The sequence below is a fragment of the Parasteatoda tepidariorum genome, chromosome 1 (genome assembly GCF_982258835.1).
Source record: "Parasteatoda tepidariorum strain Cologne lab strain chromosome 1, Ptep-v5.0, whole genome shotgun sequence".
In the NCBI taxonomy this organism is placed as follows: Eukaryota; Metazoa; Arthropoda; class Arachnida; order Araneae; family Theridiidae; genus Parasteatoda; species Parasteatoda tepidariorum.
In genome coordinates, this window is record NC_141755.1 from 77,479,992 (window position 1) to 77,497,690 (window position 17,699).

At 31.7% G+C, this 17,699-nt stretch overlaps 1 protein-coding gene across 1 annotated transcript in view; it reads left to right on the forward strand.

The window, feature by feature from the left end:
• Positions 1 to 17,699, forward strand: part of LOC107456724 (membrane metallo-endopeptidase-like 1) — a 70,545-nt gene that overhangs the window by 26,475 nt on the left and 26,371 nt on the right. The window contains exons 4-10 of the mRNA XM_043047638.3: positions 532 to 591; positions 5,318 to 5,377; positions 7,596 to 7,757; positions 9,211 to 9,294; positions 10,476 to 10,681; positions 13,543 to 13,743; positions 15,753 to 15,848. Of these exons, the coding sequence (XP_042903572.2) occupies positions 532 to 591; positions 5,318 to 5,377; positions 7,596 to 7,757; positions 9,211 to 9,294; positions 10,476 to 10,681; positions 13,543 to 13,743; positions 15,753 to 15,848 (869 nt within the window). The remainder of the gene's footprint in view (positions 1 to 531; positions 592 to 5,317; positions 5,378 to 7,595; positions 7,758 to 9,210; positions 9,295 to 10,475; positions 10,682 to 13,542; positions 13,744 to 15,752; positions 15,849 to 17,699) is intronic.

The following is a 17,699-nucleotide window of genomic DNA, read 5'->3' on the forward strand; positions in this document are numbered from 1 at the left end:
TGCCAACTACTAGGCTTTTCCAAAATATTTTGAAGAGTAGTAGGCAATCAAATACTAAAGCTTTCAGAACATTAGTTAATTTCGCCAACATTCTTGCCAACATTCTTGCATTAACTGGAACAAAGTGGGTTTTTATTTGAACTTTTGAATCATTCCCATGTAGTGGTGAGGAAAATAACTTAATATCAAACTTATTAAACAAAGAATCATATATTAAAGCATAAACTATGCTACCACTAGAAGAAACTTTTCTATTAAGCGTAATTCTATTAAGTTGATTTACCAGTATGTATTTTTTAAAGTTGGTTAGATCCTTGCAATTAAAAATAATTTTAAATTAAGTTTTTTGAACCAATATTTAAATACTTATGCATGAAGTGTGATGCAACTAGCTAAAATCTTGCGTGAAAAGTTGGCACACATGTTTTTCTTATTTTAATAAACCTAGATTTGTATAACTTATATTTTTTTTTAATATGTATTTGCACAAAAATCATCATATTTATTTCAGTTTGTTTTTCTTATCTTTAGGTTTCAAGCGAAAAAATGAGGGGTGCGTAGGAAATGATTGCAGAACTATCAGCAAGCGAGGTATTCGTATATAAATTTTAACATAATTTCCTTTATTTAAAACCTTTTTTCGTTATTTATAACATACTTTGTTATTTAAAACAACTCTTATTTAAAATTATATTGTCTCCTCTTTTTAATAAAACCATTAATAGTTAGCAATAACTTCTAAATAATACAGGATGCACTTTAAATAGGGTGAGGTGTATAAGGCTCCATAACACGCCATGAACTGTTAAAAATGTTAAAAAAATTATCACATCTCTATAAATATAAAAAGGGTAGTCTGTTTTTATAATATGTATGTTTGCTAACAATGCGGCACCATTTGAATCTTGTTTTTTTTTCTTTGGAAGTCGGCAAATTTTCATGGCTTGGTTTGTTAATGATCACTTCTTCCTGACATCGTGTAGCTCGGATGCAATATTAAGATACGAAATTTCATTGATGAAAACTATTGTTCAACAATTGTTTAAGATTGTTAAATGGTCATAGAAACATCATTCTCACAAAATGTTTAAAAATTGAAGCTAACGAAGCCTATGGAAACAATAGAACACTCTTAAAGCTCGCTAAATTCATAAGTTAAGTGCAAAATTAAAGAATGCTAGAACCAAATATACAGCCGAACATAAGTTATCGAAAATTCATGAAACATGAAATTAAACCGTTATTGGTAATTTTAAAAATAAATATGCTTATTTACTGTCCAACCGACATTTCTGTTGTAAATATTAGCAAAATAAAGGCGACAGCTATTTTAAATTAGTATTTAATATGAACTTAGAAATAAAAAAAGAAAAGAACGATTAGAAAAAGTAAACTCAGATATACAAGAAAAAGAAGTTGCCAGATTACAAAAGTGCAACTCTACAAGATAAACAAAAATAGCGTGAGGCTCGCTGATAGCATGCTCGATTTATAACATAATTTTAAATTTATTAAATTCTATCGCCAAAACTTTTTAATATCAATTATTAATAATAATAACAATAATTAATTAACATATTTTTTGAACACAAGTTTTGAATTCTCAAACTTAATACTATTATCTTTTAAATGAAAATATCATTAACTTTGTAAAAGGAAAAAAAAATCTGTTTGTCGGTTACTTTAATTTATGAAGTCGGTATAAAGTCAAGTTCTCCAACAAGTCGAGCGGGGAAGATTTCCGTATCGTGATCTGTGGTTGAATAATCACCAAGTCATGGAAACCTTTGGGCAATGGCCCGTAAGAAACTTAAAAAAAAAAAAAATAAAAATGAAAACGCAGAAAGGGACCAACTCGAAAGGTATAACTCGTAGCCACTCCCGGCCAGACATCTACATGTTTTTTTTTTTAAATTGCAAGTTTAAATTCTCTTTGGCACCTTGGCGATTGTAGTTGGCGTGACAGATCACGATACGGAAATATCCCCAGTCGAGCAACGCCATCTGACTTACACGGGTCACCGACTACCGATAATACATATAGGTACATCGAATATGACAATATCGGGAATATCATGCAAAGTGATAACTATAGAATGCCCGGTATACCCTGCGCTGATATTTTTTTAAGGTTATGTTGCCTTTGCCCGGTATTCTCAACACTGCTGATTAACATTATTGAGAATGTTGTTAAATTTGATTTGGGTAACAATATTGATTAATTAAAAATAATATAAATGAGCTTAATCGTTAAAATATCGTGATATATTTTTTGAAAATACATCGCGATATTAAAATTCGTATTTATTAGTCATGAGTGTTAATGCTTGTGAGGGGACAACTCGAAATAGCAGTTGCCAACACATGGTCGCTATAACCGATAAGTAGAAGATAAGAGGTTGGACATCTAAGTAGAAGATAAGAGGTTGGACACCTAAGTAGAAGATAAGAGGTTGGACACCTAAGTGGAAGATAAGAGGTTGGACATCTAAGTAGAAGATAAGAGGTTGGACACCAGCAGCGGATGGATGTCCCCCTAACGTATATAAATACTCACATTTAGGATTTAGATAAGTTAACTTTCAACTTTTGGGTGTCAATAATAAGGAAAGAAAAGCTTTCAGCAGCAAAAAAAATCTTTCGTTTAGGCTTAAAAAAATAAATAAAACTGGTTGGCAAGGTTTAGTTCATTTTAATGACTAATTAAACGCGTCAAATAAATTTAAAGGCTAAGTTTAACTTTTCAACCTTAGTACTCATTTACTTGGTTATATTGTCTGTCAATACCGCTATTAAACTATATAATTTTTCAATTAATTTTTTGCCTTAAAGCGTATTATTTATTGTTTCAAATTTCTGTTTGCTCTTTACTTATAGAAATTTGTGTATTATCCCACTATACGATCTACTTGTGTAATAAACATAAATTTTTTTATTTGTTGAGTTTTTTTTCCCTTACAAAAGAGAAAAATACAGCTATTATTAATAATCGCTTTTCCACTATAGTGATTTTTTTTAAGGTTAAGTACCATTACCGGTATACATTTGCCCGGTATACCCTACACTGATGATTTTTAAGGGTACGTGCCACCATCTGGTATACCTTACACAGTTTTTCTTTTAAAGATAAATGCCATTGCCTCTGTATTTTCTCTACTAATGTTTTTCTTAATATCCCCAAATCAATTATCGATAAGAAACCGTAATAAGTAAAGTAACTACATCATATTGGAAAGTAACGATAGCATATTAGAAAAATACCGAAATTTATAACATTGATAGTTTATTTAGTTTTGATGAAAAAAAAACCTTACAAATAAAATTTATTTGCTAGTTGATAATTTGTTTCATTATCTATCTTATAATTAAAGCAACGCAAGCGATTATTAAATTTTCAGTAATAGGCCGCAAGTTATTCAATTCCATTCTCTAAGAAGCAATTGTTTTAGAGAGTCCAAACTTTTGTTTAAAACGATTATGCATAGAGCGAACTAACGATTTAACACTGTCATTTTCCTAGCTTCTTAGATGCACTAACTTTGTCCGAGTTTTTTTTTTTGTCACACCCTGTAATTTCTTAGAAATTCTTTACATATTTCAACGCCAATGATCTTGTTCAGCACCCCTAAAAGTTTTGAGCGTCTACTTTAAAAACTGTTGGTATGTTTAGAACGAAAACATTTGCATTGTTGATTGTATTCGACAATTGTCCTACATTTAGTGATTAACTCCTTCTAATTCACACTTGTCACGCTAATTGATCCTTGAGTGTTTCCTTTCCTTAATCATAACTTCTGAATTGACATTCTAATTAGTAATGACATGTTAAGAAATATTTTTAAGCATGGTAAGTGACCTCTCATACTTTTGAATGAAAGTTGATTACACTTTTCTGGTATGTTATGTTGCATGGTTACTTGCCTTTACTCACATTTAACCATTTTCAGGATGATAAAATTAAAACTATCCAACTTACAGATAATATTATGAACCAAAATTATTTAAGGTTCTTGTTTTTCAACGATCGATTATTATAAACCATTCAAATGTTCAGGGTTTTCCTTTTTCAACAATGACTTAAAAACATATTACTTAATTTAGCTAACAGCAAAGTTTGGTGATTTTTACTAGGACTTAATACCATTTTTTAAAGAGGAATTCAGTGTACATATACTGTCTAGCACTCACACAATGAGTACCAGACCTTAATGAAAGCAGTATCACCGAGAGTTTACCTCGTGATTACCAGGCTATACATTTGTAATGATGTGCATTTTGTTTTATTTTATAATCGAGATTGAACAGCCAAGCCAATTATGAGTTTACCTCTATCAATGTTCAATCTTGTAGTCTTGTAATTTTGAACCCAATATAGATGATAAGAGAACCCCTGGGTCAAGCACTAGGGCAAACTAGCCTTCGTCTAGTTTGCACATTTTGATTTAACTAACCTGCATTTGTGTTGCATGGAGAGGAAAACCACGAAAGCCATTTACGGTTAGCCAGCGGCAAAGGGATTCTAACCCATGATCCTTCTACCACTGAGGATATTTTACGTCGTCTGAACTGTGGCGAGCAGTGGGTGCAGAAATAATATCGACTAGCCAACGCGGGAGTTTGAACCCGAGTCTCCTCATTGGGGGGGGGGGATGACTGTCCCCATGACAATATATCTCCTGACAAACCACGGATCACCTGGAAAAATTCAGGAACTCGTATCAATATTTTCATGCAGTGGCTAAACATGTTTTAGCTTCAATTTCAACTTCTACTTGGGAGCAGAATTCGTACCAACCAGCGATCGCTGGTATTCGAACCTGGGTCAACTCATTGGGAGGCGAACACTCTATTACCTGAGTCACCTCGGGTCAAAGTTCTGTTTATTGAAAAAGTAGAATGTTGGGTTATGAAAACTTTATGCACACCAATGAACGCATAGTTTGAACGAGGAAACACTGTTTTATTACGGTGCTTTTGCAGACAAAATTTATTTAACCCTTTGCACTCGGATGTCCCCGCGGAGGCACCATCAGCAGTCATCACTTTAAAATTAAGAGATTTTATACCTTAATAATTAGTAACTACATTTTTTTAAGAATTTTAAAATTGTATAACAATAGAATATTGAGTATTTTAAATGCTGTAGTGCTGATAATTAAATGAAACAGCATTTGAAAATACTCGGAGTGCGAATGGTTAAATTACTCATTTATCTAGAGCAAAAAGAAGCTTCTACAATTTAATTTGAATTTTTTTCTTCATATTTAATTATTAAATGCTTTATATGTATAAATATACTTATATTACTTATTTTTAGGGCAAAATTATTTTGGAAAAAGATATCCCAGTTGTATTTCGGAATCCTGTGTTCTAGCAGGTAATGTATTACTGAAACAAATGTAACATGTTAGAGACACAGAACTTATTGTACATAAAATTGTATGTGTATCATGCATTTAATTGCATGTGTATTATGAATTTTGATATCATGTCATGAATTTTTAAAATCACTACTAAACATCATTTTAAGTATTCTTCGAAAGTATTTTAGTATTCTTTGCTAAATTCAACTACATTTATGATGTAGTTGAATTTACCTGTTTAAGTACAATACGTCTAAAAATAATTTTAAAACTATGATATAATTATTAAAGTAGGGTTATAGGGTTTATATCAATAGGATTATAGGGTTTGTATCAATAGGGTTTAGATCAAATGAGTTTAAAATCTACTCATTTAAAAAACTGAATGCTTAATTAAAAAATAATTAATCATACATGCGATAATCATATTTCCTTTTAATCATAGTAGCTAGTTTTTATGCATTTTGCGCTTTTGTGAAGGAATTTTCTCAGCTGGTAGTGAAATTACTAACATAGTGCATTTTGAAGAAGACCAGAATTATTTTTTTTATTTAATTTACTAAAACGTATAAATTGTAAAGCTCGGAGAGACGTAGTGATAGTCCATTTTTTTCAATAGTGACCTTATTGTAACAAAAACTTCCTTAGTCTTTCACCAGATATGTGCTTTAAATGTTTTTGAAATTTATGCTTTAAAACAGTACATTTTACATGAATTCCTTATTGCTATTTATTCACAGCATATTTCACCAAAAAACGTGATTTTGAACTATTTGAAATTGTGGTTTTTCATTAGAAATACAAATATTTTCTCACGAAATACAATCCCGAAATAATCACATGTTTTATCTTTGATTTGCCGAATAACTGCCCACTTTTATGGATTTTATGTAAGATTTTATTTTAAGAGATAACAAAATTTATGATTTTCTATTTAATGTTTGGATTTATAAATATAATTTGAAAAAATTTTAACCACCACTGCATATAAATAAATAAAATAAACATTTAAATAAATGATTATCATATCATGTTATGTTTAAGCTATGGCAAAATAAAAACGTAATTCCTCTAGAAATTGTAAATCAATTTTCAATTTATTACCGCTTGAAAAAATAATTCTTTATAAGATTAAAAGTGTTGACAAATATGGCAATATAAAATAATAATTGATTGTCAAATATGTGTCAGTCAACCTTATAATTGATTGCATGATGTGGTAGTAGCTTAATAATTGACTGGTAGATGTGTGGTAGTAACTTATTGTCTTAATACTTAAATAATTGATTGGCAGATATGTGGTAGTGACTTAATAATTGCCTTCATTCTTTAAGAATTGATTGACAGGTATGTGGTCGTAGTCTTATAATTGACTTACAGATATGTGGTAGTAACTTAATAATTGTCTTATTACTTTAATAATTGCTCGGAAGATACATGGCAGTAGTTTAATAAATAACTGGTTGTAACTAAATCCATTTATGCCCAGGCACAAAATGCCATTTATATCTTTTATCTGAAAAGATTGAATGTACATATCGGTTTATATCAAGTGAATATTTCTTCGTTAAATCTGTCGAGTCGCAAAGTCCTCCATGTTCCCATAACTAATCAATACCACTGGGGGTACTGGATTGGAGATCGATCGTTCTCTGATCCAGGTCAAAAATTACGATCTGTGGATGAATGAATGGATGTATGAATGGGTCCGCCCTATAAGCGGGTGTGACGTGTGTGTGTGGCTGAAGACAAATTCTTTGCCATAGATGGTGCCACTGGAAAAAAAGAAACGCACCCTCTGCCTTAAATTTGCTCGGTTTCACCAAGCAGGCTTGCTAGTGTGGCAAGTGGCATTAGAAACAACAACAACAACAATATTTCCTTCCGTTAGCTTTCCCTTTAACTTCAAAAAAAGTAACGTGCATCATCATCGAAGCTTATTTAGGCTCTTGAGGCTGTTTACCACCTAAAACAGTAATGTGGCTTATTTCGCATCTATATTATTAATATATTATGGTAACCTTTATTCTGCGAAATTAATCCTAGCAATGAACCACTTCTGCTACCACTTTTTTTTTGAAAAATAATTTTCATTTTAAAAAGACTCTAGATACAAATGACTTAATTATGTGACACAATTTTGATATTTATTTTGTTCCCACTATGAATAACTCTCGCAACTCTACTTATGCAATAATAATTATAGCGTGTAATTGTGTTACCATTTTTCAGCTGCAAAATTGTTGAAATGGCGAGATGACAACGTCGATCCATGTGATGATTTTTATAATTATAGCTGTGGAAATTTTCTGCGTTCTTATTCAATACCAGATGGGTGGGATTCTTTTGGAAGTATAGATATTGCAAATGAAGAAGTCGAGTTAAAAATAAAAAGTAAGCATACGTCTTTTGCTATCATATCAATAAAAAGATTTACAATATTAGAAAAAAAAATTTTACGCATAAAAAATTTTAAAATTTGTGAAGAATTTATTTATTTTTTTTTAATGTAAAAGATGTTAAGATTTTTTTAGGAGTTAAGAAATATTTTAGTGTAAGAAATGTAGGAGTGTCGTGTGCAAACGGTAAAGAGCATTAAAGAAGTAGTAGAATAGAGAACGTTATTTAGAGAATATTTTTTTTTTACCATGAATAGATTTATTATTTTATTCAGCCTGAACTTATTTTAAAAATGGTTGTTTTCATTGCTTTATGCTTAAATTGTTCTTATTAAATCGGATCATAATTTAGAATAAACAATAAAGCATCATGTCCTTTGTTTGTATAAGAATTTTTGGATAATTAAAAAATGAACATATTAAAAATAATCGCAACGATTAAAAGAAAATTATAAGTTTTTTCTGAAAATTAAAAAAAAATTGTAGACGGTGTTAAACTTTTATAGGGCTGTTTTTTTCAAGAAATGTTATCTTAAAATAAATTTCAGGTTAAGATTGAATAATGAAAAGAATTTCATTTACCTTATTACCTAAAATCAAAGTCCAATTTTATATGGGAAGGTGGGTGGGATTTTCAAAATTTTATTTACTGTTAAGAATTGGCCGTAAACTAGAGCTTCTGTGCTCATAAATAACCAAATTTATAAGTTCTGAGTTTATGAACTACAAATAAACTCGCTGAGAAATGATCAAATGACTAATTTTTATACGCATTGGAGAAAATAGTTTTCCAGTTCTGGTTTCTCTTCTTGACCACACGCAAACCTATACTGTAAGTTACATTTATGTAAACATAACTCTACATTCGTATTTTTTGTATCATATGAAGTTGTTAGTAGGTGGACGCATTAATCATAATTGGCGAAATAGCTTCCCATGGACAATTCAAAACAGTTGACAAAAAATATTTTTCTCATATTCTTTTGAAAGGTTAAGATAATTTAAAAAAAAAAGTGATATTAGTGCTAAACACGAGGAGAAGAAAAAGTCACAGCTATGATCTAGAGTTCTAAAAGGGAAGCCACTTATATAAACAGAACAAAATAGAGGGAAATGAAAGGGTGACGTCATATGAGGCTTAAGAAAACATTTTTTTCACTTCATTTCTGATTCATTATTTTAATATTGTGGAGACAAAAAAGTTTCATTCCAATTTTTTAATTGATTTTAAAAGTATATTTTAAACCTAATATGTATAACATTTTGATCTTCTTAGTGTTCTTGTTATTACATAAAAAATATGTGCTTTCCTGTCATATAATTATTTCTAAACTGAGATAAAATTTTAATTTTACTTAAATTTGATCATGCATTGATATACAATTTTAAGAGTAACATTAATATTCTTAAAATGTTAAATAAATATAATAATTTATTCTAATTTTCAGGTATACTGGAAGAGAACGATAGAGTAAATGACAGCGTATCTTTAAGAAATGCTAGAACAGTCTACAACTCATGTATGGATTTAAGTAAGTTTTTTTAAAGTTTGAAAATTAAGAATTTATCACTTATGTAGAAACTTGTATTTTCATTGATTAAATCTATTTGTTCTTTATTCATGTATTTTCATTCATTTAATTTATTTGTTCTTTATTCATGTTGTTTTGCTTCATTCATATGTAGCAAAAAATTTACTCTCTCTTCATTTAGATATAACATACCATGTATGCGTGTATGTATGTTCTTTACACAAATTCACAATTTTGGACTTTTTCCTCTCCAAATTGGGAACACAAATGTTTTAGGACGCAGAAATCAGAAGTGTCGACATTAAAATTCCGATAACCACTATGACCACTACGAGTTTGCACTGCACACTACGACCTTGAGGATCTGCTTCCAATAGGATAGGATTTATCGGCAGGCGATTCCTTCGTTCATTTGAAATTTTATTTAATTTAAAAGATAACATCCGTGACTTAAGATAGCTTACAATTCTATATAAAAAAGTGTTCCAATTCGCATAATCAGCCGACCGGCCTGTGTAGGGGTTAGGGAACTGCCCTTGCACCAGAAAGGTTCTGGGTTCGAGTCTCGGGCAAGGCATGAATGTTCTTTCCTTCTCTGTACTATCTGTTCTTACTGTGGGAGCAACGTTGGTCCGGCTAATATGGTGCCCCTGAAAGAGTGGCCAACAAATCTGTCCTTCAGGTGCCTGTATGACCTAGGTCATTTTCCCGGTGGGTATTGGCAAAAAAAAACCATTCTAATAATCATTGTAATCATGAAACCGTTATTTTTGATGATTCGAAAACGGAGGGAGGAAAATTTTCCGGTTAAAATAGAAGAGTATTTGGAAATTTATTCTTTAAAATAGAAATTAATTATTAATAATTTTTTGTAATTGATGTTCATGTTAAAACTATTATTTTAAGATTCAAAACTAAACATTCCCGTAACAGCCCGTTGTGGGTCAGGAGGCCATGGTGACATAATTTCGTGACTAATGGCATGAATGTGTTTTACATTACACATTGACCACTTTCGCTTCTCAGGCAAGCTGGTACCCTACCATCAATTTTAAGATTTTTTGGCTTACAGACTTCGCTGGGGATCGAACCCCAGTTTTTTTAATGACAGTTCAGTATCTTAACCACTGGGCCATCATGGCTCATGATTAAGTTATTAGTAACACATTTTTTTTCTTTAGACCATATTGAAGAAACTTCCTTGCTAGCCTTAAAGGAAGTGCTTTCGAGCAAAGGTGTAGGGGATTGGCCTTTGTTGGAACCCGAATGGAAAGATTGTCGTTTGGATGTTGAATGGAAAATGGCAAAACTGAATGCTCTGGGAGTGGACTCGCTTTTCCGTGTTGACATACAATTCAGAGGAGATGATTACAAAGCTCAAGTAGTAGTAAGTACGTCCATTTTCCCATGTTTTAAATGTTTCATGCTTCTAAATTGTTTTTCATCTTTTAACAAATTGCATGCAAGAAAATTTTTCAAAATATATAATTCGACTGCTTTAGATTAAAATCTGAAGAAGGGATAGGGAAAATTTCACCAGAGCTTGTGCTGACTTGACTACAATAGCTACAATCTATATTATATAAAACGCTAATACGTACGTATGTATGTATGTATCAATAAAACCGATGATATTTCTTTTCTCGCGCTGGCAACAGTTTTCATTTTTAATTGATTGGATTCGGCGCGCAAGAGCACGTAGTGAGCAACCAGATAACAATAACTAGAGTGAGCATTATCAGGTTGTTCATTTTAAATTCATGCTCTAAAAACATGACAATATTTAATTTAAACTCAATTGGGTATAATATGAAAAAAACACAACTACTACTTCGATTTAGTAGGAACAACATATGACGCAATGCTAAACGAATGGAATTTAGTTGTTGTTTATTTAGTTATTGTTATTAGTAGTTGTTGTTATTTGTTTTAGTTGTTGTTGTTTATTTAGTTGTATTTAGTTTCAATAACTTTTCTTTATAATGCAATAAAATCTGGCGAGCAGCTATTTAAACGATCGAACACTTCGTTTGTTTATTTGTGGCTTGAAGTTAGGCTCGCAGAAAATGCCGTTCATGGGTTAAATTTAGTAGGAACAACACAACCTGTGACGTAGGCTATATTATACCCAATTAGGAATTAATTAATTAATTGAAGTGAGAATGCTTTAAAAGACCGCTGTTGAATTGATATTTTTCTACTGGGAGCTACCTAAACGTCTAAAAAACGTTTAAGTGTTTGTATTGAATGCATTGAATTTTTTTTATATTTCGCGTTTATTTATGCATTGAATTTTCACGCTTTAAAATGCAGAATATTAGTGAAGCAATATTTGATAATTTATTTTGCTAATATGTTTCTTATTTAGCTAATGTTTTGATTTTTTCACCATGTACAATCTAAATAGCTAATATATTTTTTAAAAGCCAATAAGAACATTGGTAGAATTCTTCTACATAAGTACAATACCGTGTCTTTGATGATAAAATACTATGTCTTTGATGATAATATATTATGTCTTTGTGCTAGAACATTGTGTTCATTGGCGAGCGAGCGCAGCGAGCCATGGTTCACGGCGTGAACCACATAGGATTGCGTAGCAATTCTCGGGGGTTGGCGAGCGTTAGCGAGCAGGGGGCGGAGCCTCCTAGTTTTATGAAATTCTTTTTTTATTTTTTATTTATTTATTTATTATTTTTTTTTACAACGAGCAATTGTAGTACTGAGCACATATCGCTTATGGGCTGTCTCACGAGGAACTCAAAAATCGTCATTTCAATAAAGCATGGCTTAAACAGATTCTCAATGTCCCTCAGTGGCCTAGGATGAAATCTGTTGCCATTTTTTCGTCTGATAACTGGCCACGATTGCCTGAAAAAACATCTATGTCGTATAAAAAACACGCGTTTTGAACTAAGAACAGGTGTAAATATTAAAATACACATTCTTTCAGCAGCAATACTAGCACAACTCATAATTCAACTTGAAGGTAATCTTCGTTTAAACAAACGAAAGCATTTCTTACGTATTTTGCTTAGCAATGAAAACTTTAAACCCACTTATCTCAAAACTGGATTTTTTTGAGTTTTGCCGCTATGGCGATGTGTACTGATATTTTAGGTATTCAAAAATGATTTATTTCTTTTATTTCTTTGATTTATTTCTTTTAAAAATAGAGTGAAATGCTTTTTCTGAGTCTTTTTCTGTTATATTTATATATATTTAGTTTCTGATGCTCGGAATCATGCTTATTTCTCAATCAATAAATCAGATAGCAGTACCAGACTCTTTGTAATGTGTTTAGATATGGCTTATTTCAAACTAGATAACATCACTCATCAAACATGTATATTTTATTTCAAGTTAAAAATTGAAAACGAATACATATATTGTGCATACAATTAGCTTTAAACAATTTTTTTGAATGAAAAAATAGGCACTTTTATGGCCATTTTCTTCAAAATTATGTGAACATTAAAAGGCTTAAAAATAAGTGGGACAATTTTTTTCCCAGTGGGCCAATTTTTTCCACCGCCCCTGACATGGTTTAAAATTCTTTTTGAAAGTTAAATGATTTATTCGAAGATTAACCCTTTCGCGCCGACTGTCGCAAATACGTGCCAGCATAAAACCGTATCAATCTGGGTAAAAAGATAAAACTGGTAACCAAAGTAGCTCTTTGCACAGTTTATTCGTGCTCGGGGTTATAATTGTTTGATTTATTTAATTCACCATTACTTTAGTTGAAAATAAAATTATTTAGTTATACTTTGAACTAACATTGATTATATATATGATTAAACTGACAATAATTAAAGTAAAAGCAAAGTAAGTCTGTCAAATTAGGAACGCCCACATTTAGGCTACCGTTTTTTATTTATTTAAATTCTGATTCTGATTTTGTACGAATGCTTTTATGAATCACACGTCCCCAAGCGGTTTTGTGAATATCCAGTCCACAAGGGGTTAAGCGTAATTTTACACGATTAAGAACACTTCGGAAAAAAAATTATCTTAATGTGGTTTTCTTTATAGAAATCAAATAAATTCTTGTTAGTTGAAATTTAATGATACTCAAATGTAGAAACTAACAAAGAAATGGACACGAATACGAATTACGAAAAACATAGCGAAATGCATTCGAGCTCTGATGAATGATAACAAACTTATTGAACAGATATTACATTTAATGCAATTGACGAGTTAAAAATGTAAGTAAAAATCACTTATTTAATGAAATATTTTCAGGTTGACGTTGCGGAACCCTTAGTCGATGGAATCTGTGACGATGAAAACGGTAATTTAACGACTGCTTTTGAAAAAGCTGCTGAACACAGGCAGATACTCTTGTCTGTATTGGACATTTTAGAAGTGAATGTCACGAACACAACAGAGGCCGACATCGATGAACTTTTCGAGTTTGACTATCTTTTCTGCAATGCTACTAAGGTAAATAACTTTGTTTGTGTTGTTGATGTTGTGTCTTATGCCATTAAACAATGCTGACGAGCTTATTTTACGGCAGAGGGGTGTTCTGCTTCTTGTTTTCCAGTGGCTCCATTTATGACTAAGAATTCGAATTCGGTCACACACTTACGTCACAGCTCGTTTCACCACGGTGCGCAGCTTTTTAAAAAGTGCTTGAAGGTGCTTATTTTTGATATTCGTTCTTTAAAAGCCCTTAAAGGTGCTTTTTCATTGGGTGTTTTTAAAAAGTGCTTAATTTTCTCTTTTTCAAAATGAGAGTTTTTCCTTTATCATGTTGATTTTCGCTTCGAATTATGCAAAAAGACACAAGTTCACATTGTTCTATTCAACGTTTTCACAATTAATTCAACCATTATCTATTTCGGCGTATTGTCAGTTTGTAGCGTATGAAAACTCCATTCGTTTTACATGATTCAACATTTCATGATTTTTGACAACTGTCAAAAACAATGCCAAAAGTTTTTTTTTGTTGACATAATGGTTAAAACAAGATAAAAACCGTCAATTGTCAAAAACTTTCCAACCCTGCGTAATTATGATATCTTTTAAAGTACTTAAAAATATTTTTGAGTGCTTGAAAAGTGCTTAAAAGGTGCTTATTTTTTGTTGAATAATTTGGCTACGCAGTCTGTTTACAGAAAGGACGCGTTTTTACAAAATCCATTTACCCGCAGATCGTAATTTTGACCTGAACCAGAGCACGATCAATCTCCGACCCAGTACCCCAAGAGATATTGATTTGTTATGGGAACTTGAAGGACTTCGTAACCCCGACTGATTTAGCGTCAAGCGAGTGTCGAACTCCCGACCACTTGACCTTGGGGCGAACGCCCTACTAAGCTGGCTATCCCGGTTCCTGTGTTCTAGTTCTGATGACGTTAATGCCTTATTTGCTGTGATTGATATTGCTACTGATTCCTCAGCTTTTATTTTATTTTATTATTTTTTTCACACTCTTAAATAATAATTTAAGCTTACGACCCCCCAGCGTGTAGATTTTAACGATAAGATTTGAGACAATGATTTAAAAAAATATTTATATTAAGTTCGATGATTGTAAAAATTACACTTGTAAAAGAAATTCGTGTGATATGTCGTATCAAGTTTTAATAGGTAGGAACTTTATTTGCGTCGCACAAGAGCTGTTGTTGTTGTTTCTAATGCTACTTGCCACACTAGCAAGTCTGCTTGGTGAAACCCGAGCAAATTTAAGGCAGAGGGTGCGTTTTTTGTTCTTCAGTGGCGCCATCTATGGCCAAGAATACGTCTTCAGCCACACACACGTCACAGCCTGTTTATAGGGTGGACCCATTCATACATCCATTCATTCATCCACAGATCGTAATTTTGACCTGAATCAGAGAAGGATCGATCTCCAATCCAGTACTCCCAGAGGTATTGATTTTTTATGGGAACATGGAGGACTTTTCGACTCGACAGATTTAACGTGCATCAGCCACCATTTACTATACGGGGAGTCTTCGGCCGGCAGGATTCGAACCCACGAACTCTCGGACATGGGTCCAGCACTCTACCGACCAGGCTATCCCGGCCTACAAGAGCTGTACAATGCACTATTGGCGACGGTCTGGGAAACTTCCCTGAGGATGATTCGAAGATATGCCATCGCAATTTTGATCCTCTGCAGAAGGGATGACTCCCCTGCTTTGGTAGCCCGACGAGCTGCTCGCAAAGTTGAGCACTTCACGGTAGAACAGTTTAACTGGGACCGATACCGCGCACCCTTGGCTCCTACGCAGACTGATCAAAGTGGCCACGCACCTGCTTACTGACTGCAGCCAGTGATGCTGGGAACCGTGTTTTTAGGATCACTGCAGGTCATAAAGTTTACAAAAAGAATGTGATTTAATGCATAGAGAATAGGATTAAACAAATTGATTCGCAAATGCTTTTTAGCTTTCGTATTTTAAGGAAAACTGAATATTGGATTTATTTATTTTCAATTTTAGCATTCGACAAGCAGCAATCAACAATCAAGCTGGTCAAAAGATGTTTTTAAAGAAGAAAATGTAACACTTTTTAAACTAGCCGACATTGCTCCACAGGTAAGTAAAATCTATCTAATTTATTTTCATGCATTCAAATAAAGAAGTTACAAACAACTCTTGTCAATTATTCGGAAAAAAAAAACACTTTTACTCTACGGCAAGATTTTTAAATTACTCTTTAAATGACTCTTTAAAAATTTGTTGCCAACTCGTAACTACTAAAAAACAATTTAACAATTAAAAAGATACGTATTTAGATGTAATTGCAGAATTTCATCTGTTTTCTTTATGAAACTAAAATGTTAAGTGTCCTAAAACAGCAGAGGGTATTGTAAATTTTCATTAAAAAAAATACTGTTATCTTTAAAGCGAATTTTAATGTCAACGTTCAATGGTGAAACTGTCTGGTATATCAGATTGTTTTTGCAAAACTTTTTTATACAGATATAAAATAAAACTATTTTAACATAATATCATTTTGTATAATTTTTAGTAAAATATACTTGTTCACGTAGTGCTTTTGAGTAAAATGCATATCACTACAGAGCGGTCACAGTCTGGAAAAAGTTTAAAAATGATGACAACTGTTTTATGATGTTATCATAAATTTTAAAGTTCTTAACTGTCGCGTCAATTAAGAATTCAAAAATAAATTTAAAAAATGAGCAACAAACTTTATGAGATGACCTTACTGATGTCTGAAGCTCACTTCGTTTTATTAATAACAAAGCTGCATCTTAGCAGAATAACAAAATACTAGCACAATAACACAGCTAGCACAATAACTTTGGCTTTGTTAACAACAAAGCTGTAAACCTGCCTATTTCTACGCTTTTTAAAATTTTTTCCCCTTATATATTTTCTCCCTATATATATTCCCCTAGGGAAATATCTATATACTTGAGATTGTCAGCTGTTATTTCAGATTTCTCGAAGCTTTTAGTACACCGTTACTGGAAGGGCCTTACACCTTTCCATAGTGATTTACTGAATCATGTCGTATATTCATCATGATTTGTGCAGAGAAAAATGAAAGAAAAATGAAGAAAAATGAAAGAAAAATAAAAGGAAAAATGAAAGAATTATGAATTAGAAATAAGATGCGGCGATCGCAGCACCTATAAAATTAAACGGAATTTATATTAAGCATAAGTCGGTGATAAGTTTGCAGTTATCGACGCAATAGTGGAGATTGTTGTACATTTGTCTGTATGTTTAATTTATTTAAATGCAGCAGTAGTCATGATCATTTTAAATAAAATCTATAAATGCGAAGATTAAACATATATATATATATATATATATATATATATATATATAACAACAAAATAAATAAATACAAGAAAACACAAAGAAACTTAAGAAAAACAGTAAGTTTCGTTACAATAAGTTTCATAAGCTGCAAGTAAGCAGAACTCATTAGATAAGTTCAAAATGTAGAGAAAACAAGGGAAAAATTACAGAACAATGAAAGAAGGGGGGGGGAATAATAATAATAATAAAAATAAAAATGACAAGAAACCGAGAAAAGAAGCAATCCGAAAAAAAGGACAAAAGTTTTAAAAAAATTCCGGAAAATAATAGATATAACCTTTTCATCAGCTCACACGATTATATCCACAAAAAAGAGTGCTATCTAATATTGTATCAATATATATACAGGCAAGTGTAATATATAAACGTGAATGTATAAACTTTGTTACTATATAAAGTATAGAAATAAATTCTTCCTTAAAATCCAGAACAATTGGCAGGTGTGGTTTAAACATTTGAAAGAAAAAAGCAAAATTGTAGATAGATTAATTTATAACAATGCCTAATATTAAGCCAATGAGTTTTAGATTAATTTATAACAATGCCTAATATTAAGCCAATGAGAGAAATTTATTTTTCAAATTTTCCGAAAGG